At 34.1% G+C, this 11,330-nt stretch overlaps 2 protein-coding genes across 3 annotated transcripts; one reads left to right on the top strand and one right to left on the bottom strand.

Annotated features, from left to right (window-relative positions):
* Positions 1-3,578: 3,578 nt before the first annotated feature.
* LOC114756353 (uncharacterized) lies at positions 3,579-6,039 on the top strand. Of its 2 annotated transcripts, none has more exons than XM_028945296.1 (6): positions 3,579-3,652; positions 3,718-3,833; positions 3,917-3,989; positions 5,339-5,390; positions 5,504-5,573; positions 5,680-6,039. In XM_028945296.1, the coding sequence occupies exons 2-6, from the start codon at positions 3,726-3,728 to the stop codon at positions 5,767-5,769; spliced, it is 393 nt and encodes a 130-aa protein (XP_028801129.1). In that variant the 5' UTR covers positions 3,579-3,652; positions 3,718-3,725; the 3' UTR covers positions 5,770-6,039. The 2 variants fall into 2 exon arrangements, with proteins under 2 accessions (XP_028801129.1, XP_028801137.1); XM_028945304.1 differs by having other exon boundaries at positions 3,602-3,652; positions 3,732-3,833.
* A 956-nt stretch (positions 6,040-6,995) lies between these two features.
* Positions 6,996-10,243, bottom strand: LOC114756345 (14-3-3-like protein GF14 iota). Its single transcript, XM_028945285.1, has 7 exons — positions 10,062-10,243; positions 8,992-9,298; positions 8,517-8,604; positions 8,324-8,433; positions 8,079-8,227; positions 7,521-7,567; positions 6,996-7,406 (listed from the first exon to the last, which is right to left on the bottom strand). Exons 1-7 carry the CDS (start codon positions 10,132-10,134, stop codon positions 7,398-7,400), a joined length of 783 nt encoding a protein of 260 aa, XP_028801118.1. The 5' UTR covers positions 10,135-10,243; the 3' UTR covers positions 6,996-7,397.
* Between the last annotated feature and the right edge of the window lie 1,087 nt (positions 10,244-11,330).

Below are 11,330 nucleotides of genomic sequence, written 5' to 3'. Positions count from 1 at the left end.
ATCAAATAATTACTTAGAAGAATACAAGACAAAATCATTCAATTTCGGCACTAATGTCCATCGAAAATTAGAGATGTAACTTACTAACTTTGTGTCCCTGATTTTTGTCCCTAAATTGCCTGCCAGTGAGAACATGTGGTGGATGATGATCATCGTTGGTGAAGGTCGACAACAACATACGACAGGAGGTGGGTCGATGGCGGCCAGCAGAGACACATGGTGAGTGGTGGTTATAGCTCGCGGTGAGGTGCCGACAACCGGTAGTAACACGTGGCACATGACGAGTGAGTAGAGAAGAAACAGTTTCCTCGATTTTTCCCAAAAAAAAAAGTTTTATTTTTTTAATTTTTAAGCTACTACCTTCTATCCTAATTGTAAAAACCAGTTGAATAATTTGATAAGATTAAAAAATAAGTTAAGTTAGTTATTTGTAATAAATATGTGTTATCTTTTATAAAATATCTTTACTAATTAAGTATACTGGCTAGAACTATTATTATTAGAAGGACTATCTTGAAAAAAAAATATAAATATAAAGGATAAAATGAATTGAAATCTTATATTTATGATCAAAATAAAAGTCAAATGTGATCTTATGTTAAGAATGAGAGGTAGTATATTGTTTTTTTTATTTTAAAACAACTAACAACCAATTATCAAACAAGTGTTTTTTTAAAAAAATTGTGTTCAAAAGAGGAAGACAAACACGTCCTTAATTCTGGAGTGTAAAACTAGATCCAAAGTCCGTATGGAAAAATCCTTTTATAAAACTTTAAACAACAATAATTTGTAAGCCATAATTTTGTGGCCAAAAGTGACAAACACCATAAAGCGATGGTCGAAACTCATGACAGAGGTTGCTTGACGTGCGTGTTTCTACAAAGTGCTTCATTAAAGTTTTGAAATTCCAACTACGGCCAACAAATCAGAATCATTGGCCATCTGGACCACAAGGGCCCACCAAAAAAAAAAAAATCCCTCCACTGGCTGATGTATAATTTCATTTTCTTAAAACTAGATTATAGAATAATTAAAAAGAGAATTACAATAAAGTCTTAAAAAAATTACAAAATAAGTTTTTTAAAAAAATTTTATTTTAAAACTTGTTACTACATACTGCTTAGATTATTATTGAGATTTCTTAGTAATTATTTTTTTTTTATTGGGAACTCATTATAATTCTCCAATAATTACAAACTAGAGAGATCGAACAACTTTGTGGGTGTTGCATAGCCACGGCTTATGGTGATGGAATAAGAGATTAGGCCTTGCCCCCTATTTTCACAAAAAAAAAAAAAAACTACAGAGATCGAATTGCAACGAGTTAAAGTTTAATGATTGAGTTACAATCGAATCAAACTTATAAAGATTGAGTTACACCAAGTCAAAATATAAGGATCGAGTCACAAATGAGTCAAAACTATAAGGATCAAAGATTAATTTCTTCAAGATTTTTTTAGCCTCTAATATAATATAAGTCACTTTAATAATTATTGATAATTATTCGTGAATCTTGTCTCTGTAATTAATATTTAAATATATATTTTTTGTATTTTTTTCCTTTCTCTCAATACATTATTAGTACGGATAAAGTTAAAAATTTTTTTATCAATTTAAGATAGAATGAATAAAGTTAACTGTCATTTTTTTTTAATTTCGTGTGAATTAGTTTAATGTGTCCTGTAATATGATCCGAGGAAGTAAAGAAAGACATATAAATGTCTTTGAAATATGAGAATTCCAAGATATCCCCCTGAGTAGCTTAATTCCTATGAAATTCTTAGAAACTACCATGAAATTAGGCTTTTGTGAAATGTTGTCCTCAATAAAATTAGTTGGCATTGCTTGCTTTAGTTGTTATTTGATAAATTAAAATTGTTATTTATTAAACTATTATTGGCATTGATATTCAGTAAGAAATTTATCTAAAATTAATTATCATTGCCTTAATTTTTATTTGATAAGTTAAAGTTGTTACTTGTTTTGCATTAGGGATATTTAAGTAATTTTGTTACAAAATTTAACCTCAAGCTAGTTCCTATAGTGTTCATATTGGGATTTACAAATTTGGGGAGATTTTTATTTCTTTCTAATACACGTGCACGCGCGCACACCCACATATATATAGATTTTTTTTAAAAAAAACTTTTGAAAAGGCAAAATAAGTTACTACCTCCGGTCCTTAATTTATTTTGGTTTTAAATATAAAACTCTAATCTATTTTGTCTCTAATATTTATATATTTTTTCTAAAGTAGTTCTTTTAACAAAGATAGTTTTAGTTAATACACTTGATTAGTAAGGATCTTTTAGAAAAGAGAACACCTATTTAGGATAAATAACTAACTCAACTTATTTTTTAATCTCCTCAAATTAGTCAACTGGCTCTTATAATTAGGACCGGAATATTACATAATACCCAGCTAAGATCCTAAAAGTAGATAGCTCTAATTTCGTTGTTTCTCCGACACGCATAACTTATGTGTGATTCTCTTCTTTTATTTGATCCCTTAAAAAGAGAGCACAAAAGTGGGCTTTCATTAAAGTGGATTTTTATTAAATAAGTTTTTGGTCGGAAAGAATAAAAAAAAGAAACATGTTTTCAAATTGATAATAACTAACTTTTGAATTAATTGATGACATCTTTATGCTTCAAGCTTTCACCAAAATCAACACTGGTGTGTTTATGCAATGAAATAAACACACCTGTATGCAGTGTAGGTAATATCAAAAATTTAATTACTTTTTGAATTAATATTATTGTTAGTTCCTATAGTTTAATTCAATTTTGATTCTGGTGCCCATACTTTCAAATTATTTAGTTTTGATCTCTATAGTTTCATAAGAGCTTGATTTTGAGTTTAGGTATATGGACCAAAACCAATATTCTTTATTTCACCTAATTTTAGTTTTGATTCAGGAACACTGTTCTAAGGACAAGAAATATTTAAGATTATCAAAATAAGATTACATTTCAATTATCAAACTAGTTTTAAATTTTAAGAATTAAAACTAAAATAAGGTCAAATTTCACAGATTAAAGATAGTATTGACCTAGAAAAAATTATGCTAACAATTGTTTGTATATAAGAAGTGATTTGGTTAATTTTGATTTTATTTAGTTCCGTCTGAAAAGATTAACATGTTTTGAGTAAGAGTTACAAACTACTAACCTCACTTTTCTTATAAATTAACAAATTATGAGCATATAGACTAAAACCTATAATTCAGGAAACTGTAAGGATATAATAAAAGGAAAAAAATTACAGGGATCTGATTAAAAATGGGATGAAATTATAAGTATTTTTTTTTTTTTTGGCCAGCGAAATTTTAAGTACTTTCATACTAATGTTTTCTCTATGGCTATATATATTATAAAAAAATGATAACACCTTGTTACCTTGGGCCTAGTGATGGCTAAACGGACTCAATGGCCCACATCACTCTTGGGCCTTAAGTCCAACAGATAAGTCTAATCATTTTGAGCAGAAGCGCAAGAGATTAAACAAGCCTGTTGTTTGTCTACCCGGATTAAAAAAGAAAAACAAGGTTTCTTCAAAAATTCGGTTTCTTTAGTAACCCAAAAAAAAAAAAAAATTCGGTTTCTTTCCGATCGAACACCCAAAACCCTAGCGTACGACAAACTGGAAAAGGTATGGTCATTTTCCTTTTACAGTTTCCCGGATAATTTATACTCATCTTCGCTGAAATTACTCAGGTGCTTATATGAAGATGGGCAGTGGAGGCGGCAAACCCAAAGAAGAGGAACAAGATGGCGCATCTGTTCATTCTCCATGCAAAGCTCCTCCTTCCTCTGCTTCTTCTTTACCCAAGGTTAATCTTTCTTTGTACCTGTGATACGGGATCACAGTCGCGCATTTTGAATTAAACGTTGATTTATGATTCTGTGGTTATAGGAGCCAACGCAGGTCGAGTTGGAGCTGAGACTGTTACAGGGTCTTCAAATTTATTCTCCAAAAAAACTACAAGGCAAGTTGTTTATTTGCAATCATTTTATGTATTATTTTCTTTGAAAGAAAATTGTGCTTATATCGATGGCTCTTGGAAAACGTCATTTCTGATTTGTAAAATTATATAATGCTGATTATTTTTGTTAATTTGCTTTCAGCTTGAGATTCCAGTAACGATAATTGACGCCTTAAAGATAGTGATTTAGCATATGAGTGATGATTCCAACTCTTGTCTCGCAGAACGTAAAGTTATGTTTGATTGAATTGGTAAATAATGTCAGCAACGGTTCTTCTTGAAGACACAAGTATTACGAGGCAACTACTAGCTAGTCTGTATTATTAACTAAGGGAACAGTTCTGCAAACCATTTGACTTAAACACACACCTAGCTTTCATTGGGTTTGGATCCTAGCTATTACTAAGAGTGATAGAGAGGGGGAGGGAGGGGGAGGGCCGGGAAAGCAGCAGGAGGTGGGCTCTAGGTAGTTAGTATTTTTATATTGGCAGAGTTTCAGTTACAGTCTATTTTACTTAAATTAGTTAGTATTTATATAATGGCAGAGTGTCAGTTACAGTCTATTTTGCTCTGATAGGACATAATTGCTTTCCTTTCTCCAATAGGGGTTGATGGTGTTTAGAATTTTATAATAATGAAGCACAAGAACAATCACAACTCCATAAAAACAGTTAATGAACCACAGATATACTCATGTCTGTCACATGTCATGAACATATTTGATTATGTAACTGGAGCCTCAAGATTCTTGATGTCTTGTTGGCATTTTCATTTGAAAATCTTGTGTTATTTTTTACTAAATCCTCCCAAAGGAGTTGATAAAAGTATTTCTTATGTGCTAAGCTTAATATTTTCCCCTCTTTCTGTACTTCCTTCAGTAATCATCCAAATGATGGAATGGTAGTATTATTTCCCATTCGTTCCCTTCCCTTCCTAACACACGCTTTGTTTTCCATCTGGGGCTTTATTCCTAAAACATGAGATTTGACATCTTATGACTTACTTTATAGTGCGAGTCTGTGACAAATATGTAGTTTTGTCTTATTGCAATCTTAACTTCTGAGTACCAGGATGTGGTTGTAAAGAATCCTGGCGGAGGCAATTTGGTCTTATCCTGGGCAGTAATTTTGTATTAGCACGTATGAGCGTGTAAAGTTCTAGCTATTGGTTTTTCTTAGTAAGTTGTCCTATGAAAAGTTGTATTTTTATTGTATGAAGAGGAGCTACACTAAGACGGATGACCACTTGTGGCAATTTTACAGAGCTTTCCTAATGTCATCGTGCTGCCTAATAAAGGAGTTAATTGTTAGGTTTTCTTATGCTTGCTTAAATGGTCAATCCTTTAAATGCAGGCATTCATCGCCACTTTGTTATATATGGTCTGATGGAATATCTGCGCAGGAGGTTAGGTCCTCTAACCACGACTATTTCCTTGTGGCATGTTTGATTGTCAAGAATAATCTACTAGGTCTGCTTCTCGTCACATAATTGAAGATCTCAGTATGGTACCTTAACAGTTTTGACCGATACTTCTCTTCTGAGGAAGTCCTGCAATTGCTGGATCGGTTTTACAATTTAGAAATGCTGGTACTTAATCATTAAGCCATCGTTCTTCTGTTTCTATTCATACTCATGAAATTATTTGAGCTTTATTTCAAAGCTGACGTTTTATCTCCTTATCTCCCCTCCCTAGAAACCAGATGATGAAGAGATGGAATTGCTAAACCGTGAACAAGTCTTCTCCTTGCCTCCAAGTTATCATGTCAAGGAAGATACGGACTAACATTTTTGGAGTATGTATATCTTTATATTTGGCAGTTGTTCGGCATTGGATGTGTACAGCTGGTTTTTCCATTCCCTCAATTTTCGGCTATATCACATTTTGGGGACAAAGGCTCTTATAAAGTACAGGCTGCACTCTAGAGGCTAAAATGTAGAATAAATAACTGTTTTATGGAAATTTTTAATGGATATGATCTGTATATGATACTGGAAATATCATTAATGTAATCACCTGTACTTAATTTTTTAAGTGGTTTCTGTTTGTCTCGTCGCCCACCCCTCTTCTTTGTGAGCTTTTATTGGTCAATATTTCAGTAAAATTTCAGGAGCTTATAGGGAGGGGAATGTTAATTCTTTCAATTTGGAGTGGATGAATCCCTTTGAATATTTGTGCTCCAGTGCAATATCTGAGGGTATCAAATTGAAATGTCGTCAGTATCGAAGCTTCTCCGAAGGGATTAGCTCTCAACTAGATTCTAGGAACTGGAATAAACGACATAAATGCATCAGGACATCATTGGAGTTGGGCCTTTAAAATGAATGAGGGAGGGAATTGAATTGGATAATGTTCCCAAGATATGAAATTTGGCTTGGAAAAGGAGCCCGGACAGCCTGTTTCGTGTGCTGGAATTGGGACAAATGGAAATGTAATTTTGAGAGATGTTTGTTTGGTAGCATGGAATTGGGAGAAAAAAAAAAAATCAATTCAACTTCCCCGTCTCCAACGAGCTCTTAACCAGTCTTGTGAAATGTGGTTCTTTTTCTGTAACTCCTACCTCAACCTCCATTTTATAAACATGCCCATGTCAATTTTGAGGCCATCTCAACCTCCATCGATGGCAACAACTAAGCTCAAAGGTTAGTGTTAGGCATAGGTTTGACAATGGGTGGGTGGTTTCGACTTCCAATAAGTGAATCCCCATTGATGGAATGACTGAACTCAAACTCTGACAACACTAAATGGAGCTTATAGGAGAATGGTAGTTCTTTCAATTTCTAGATCGATTAATAGTTATGTGTAACAATAAAAGAAAAAGAAAAAACCAATGCAAGGACTTTAAAAAATGATAAATTTTGTAGTGTTTTAGGACCAGAAGTAGTACACAATATTTTCTTTTCTTATGCTAATTTCCGCTCCCCGCTGCTAATAAAATCTCACTCCTACATCTTAGCCTGGAATTCTTATTCCACTGAATCAATTAGCATGTTCTTCCGTACACAAGAATGGAAGCCACACTACGGATGCCATATCCATCAATTTATTTGATCATTAAACTTAACATTATAGAAACTTTGCTACCAATTCCAAGTTGAAATGTATTAAGAACAAGAAACAAAACAGAATCATTCTAAAGAATCTAAGACAAGAAAATGCTTATAAAAGTAGATGCAAATCATCCATCGGCTTACTTAGAAAATAAAAATAAAAGGTAATAAATCCCCAAAAAACAAAATAAGACAGCGGCGGATGGCATTTCTAGCTTCGATCGGATATAAAACGAGAGCACAAGAACTATGAAGGCCGTCTGTATTGTCAGGTCCAACTCCATTGCAAGAAAAGCTTAAAAGTGCCCCCTTTGCAGAGTAACCTAGAGATATCAGACTCCCATGTCCAGCTTCGGAACTACCTTAGTTCTTCTGCAAAATAAACAATATCACAGTCCTGAATTTAGAAACTTAAATGTGTATATATATAGCAGCCGTAGAAAAATCATGTGTGCATGGCAAAGAAATCATATTATCAAAACCAACCTCAGGTTCAGCTGGTTTGACTTCTTCATTTTTGGTACCATCTTCACCTGCATCGAAGCATTAATTATTCGGACCTCAACATTATAAGAATTTCAGTTGCACCACAAGATGCATAACAAGAAGCTTGATGCAGCCATCCAGCAAAGAGTTATTCAACTATAAATAATTGAAACCTTGTGACTTTGCTCCAAGGCAATAAATTCTATGGTGACAGGATAAGAAGATTTCTTCTTTCGAAAGAGCAGGTCAATCAAGTCATGGATAAATAGACATATAAGCATGCCACACATAATTATTGCTAAAGACAAGACTTAATTGCTTACATATGTCTTCATGCTAGAGTAAAACTACTGATCTATTTGAAATCTTCCAACTTGATTTTATTAGGTAGTTGGGAAAGGAAGGGCCTAGGTCGGAAGAATGCTTCCAATTCACTGTACATCAGGCTTGTCTGATTGTTTTGGACAACATTTTTCAGTGATTTACAGAATGAGATTGTCCGAGGTGAAACTCAAATGCATCCTATAAGTCAATTCAGGGTTTCAATCAACACCATACCTCCATCCTCTGGCAAATCGGAGGTCCACAGAGTCAGGTTGTCTCTCAACAACTGCATGATCAAAGTGCTGTCCTTGTATGACTCTTCACTCAATGTATCCAACTCTGCAATTGCCTCGTCAAAGGCTTGTTTAGCCAAATGACATGCCCTATAAGTTTCAGAGATAAATAACATTAGGATAACAGCTAGCAAAGTAGGCAGCTCAACACCCCCATGACTGTCATAGGAAGAATTAGAGAGATACCTTTCAGGAGAGTTCATTATCTCATAATAAAACACAGAGAAGTTAAGTGCAAGACCAAGACGGATCGGGTGTGTTGATGGAAGTTCTGTGTTAGCAGTGGCTGAAGCAGCCTAACATGAGAAATAGAGGACTGCATCAAGTAGCAACATGATAACGAATCAATTCAGCACTAAAATACAAGAAAGGCACATACTTCATATCCCTTGAGGGACTGCTCAGCTGCCTCTTTCCTTGCTTGGTCAGTCTTGAACTCAGCAAGATACCTATAGTAGTCACCTTTCCTGCATCAAGAAGATGCTGAGATCAGGGAGGGAGAGAAGTAACAGAAAATAAATTCATACACAGTTTCATGGCCTCTCCATGGCATCAAACACCTGTAGGGCCAAGGACAAACACACACACACACACACACACACAGAGACAGCTATCACATAAACACCTGTAGGGCCAAGGACAAAAACACACACACACACAGAGACAGCTATCACATCTCATACAAACACCATATTTTTCTCACACTGTATCTAGTATTTTAATCAATTCAAAGAACTCAGATATGCAGTAAAGGAGAGGGTGAAAGAAGTAATTAGATGCGTGGAACAGAAAAGGAAATCAACTAATCTAGGGTGTAAAATGTTGGAATTAAGCAAAGAAGCAGCCTGGCTCACATCTTATAGTAAAAAACAGTGGCTTCTCCAGATGTGGAAGAGGGTATAAGATGCTCATCAATAATTGTCAGAATGTCACCACAAATCTTAGAGAGTTCCTCTTCAACCTTTTGGCGGTAACTCTTGATCAGTTTAACATTGTTCTCATTTCCCTTAGACTCTTCTTTCTGCTCAATTGAAGACATAATACGCCAAGATGCTCGCCTTGCACCAATGACGTTTTTATATCCAACAGAGAGGAGGTTCCTCTCTTCCACCGTAAGCTCAAGATTAAGTTTTGCCACTGTCTTCATATGCTCAACCATTTCTGCATGACAGATACAAATAATCAAATATTCATAATGTAGATTTCTGAGCACAAATCAGACTTTTAACCCGATGTTCTGCCTCCAACCCATAGCATAAGACCCCTTTTAGAACCTCTTCATGATCCATAGTTTAAGACCATTTGCAAAATTCAGTGAAGCATTTGTGATGTATTATCAAAAATGCCCTTCATGTAATTAACCCTCAATTTTTTGGGAAGAGGAAGTAAGTAATAACATGATAGAGGTCAATGAAGGGAGTACCGTGTTTAGAGAAACAATACGAATTACATACCTGGTTCTAAGGGGTTTTTGGATGGAAACCAAATTAAAAGGGGTATACGAAATACTTTTTAAAAGTGCTTTTCGATGATACCAAACACCCCCACTCTTCATGGGGCTAGCAACACAACAAAAGAACATATATTTGAGTTAGACAATTGAAGAACATAAACGGGAAGGAGATGGATTAGAAAGGGGGAAAGAGTTGTTTCTCAATATGTGCCTCGCTTGCATTACAAACAACAATAGAAACCCAATTCATATAACAAAATTTTAGCATTTAGAGTCAGATATTCAACTAACTGAAACAAAAGTGACAGGAAAACTGCACTCTCAGTCTCACAAAGTGTGATGTGATCCAACAGAAGCACAATATAACCCAACAAACAGATCAATAACAACACTGACACATCAAAATCGAAAAAGCAACAGAAGATACCTCAGGAAGATCAAAATGGGTAGAGGAAAAAAAAAACACGTTACCATCGTATCGCTCGGCCTGCTCAGAGAGCTTCGCCATGTAAACGTGGGTCTCTCTCTCCTTGTCCGAAGCCATTGTTGCAGAGAATAATCAGAGTAAAAGAGAAACAATAAAAAAGTGTGCCAGCAATTCCAAGTCGAATAATACAAAGAAGAGAACTGGGGGAAGGGTTGGGATGGGATCACGTCACGGGGAAGAAGATGAAGAACGCATAAATGGATGCGAAGAATGAGGAGTGAATAGTGATGTGCTGACTGCTGAATGATCGAGCAAGTTGTGGGGTAGAGTGAAGATCGGATCTGGACCGTGGGATTAAATGCTTTTAAAGAGGAGCGCGAAAATCGTGCGAACATTTTTCTCCTTTGAACTTTGAACTTTGAACTTTGAAGTGCGTCCTAAAAATTTGTTCACAAATTTAGTTACTCAAAAATTTAATTAATATAATTATTTAATACTATTTATTCTTTTTGATATAATTCTCTAATATTATTTAATGCATAATTTGTATATGATATTATCGAATTAAGGTTGAGCATTGTTAAATTCGTATCAAAGTTGGTTCTTCGGGTATTAGTTTTTTTTAGACTTAACATAATTTTTGGTTCATGAAATTTAGATCTATTATAATTTTGGTCTATTTTAGAAATTTAATTCATCCTGAAATGTTAGTTTTTAGAGTTGCAATGATATCAAAATCTACTAAAAGGTCATAAATAGCATTAAAAGTTATGTTGATGTGGACTAATCAAATAGCATTTAATTATATTTTGTGTGGTTACCCAAAAAAAAAAAACGTCCTCAAAATATACTCTTTTGGTCCTATTTATAAGACACTTTCAGTATGTTTTATACAGACCGAGAAAAATCTTAAACTTTATTAATTCTCATTTAAAATTTAATGACTTTCCAACTTTATCCCTATTTAATATACATTATACTACCTCCGATCCTAATTATAAGAGCTAGTTGACTAATTTGAGGAGATTAAGGAAAGAAGTTATGTTAGTTATTTGTAATAAATAGATATTGTCTTTCCTAAAATATCTATGCTAATAAAGTATATTGGTTAGAATTACCATTATTAGAAGGATTACTTTGAGAAAAAAATACATAAATATGAGAGACAAAGTGGATTGAGGTTTTATAATTAGGACCAAACTAAAAGTCAAACGAGGTCTTATATTAAGGACCGGAGGTAGTATCTCATATAAACAAAGTCAACACAATAATAAATAAGGGGTAAAATTGTACATCCATATAAAAAATTTCTC

This window comes from Neltuma alba, unplaced genomic scaffold (genome assembly GCF_004799145.2).
Source record: "Neltuma alba isolate B1F8T4 unplaced genomic scaffold, ASM479914v2 tig00001391_pilon, whole genome shotgun sequence".
NCBI classification, from domain to species: domain Eukaryota; kingdom Viridiplantae; phylum Streptophyta; class Magnoliopsida; order Fabales; family Fabaceae; genus Neltuma; species Neltuma alba.
Note: the sequence above shows the minus strand (reverse complement) of the source record. Positions and strands in the feature narration are given on the sequence as shown.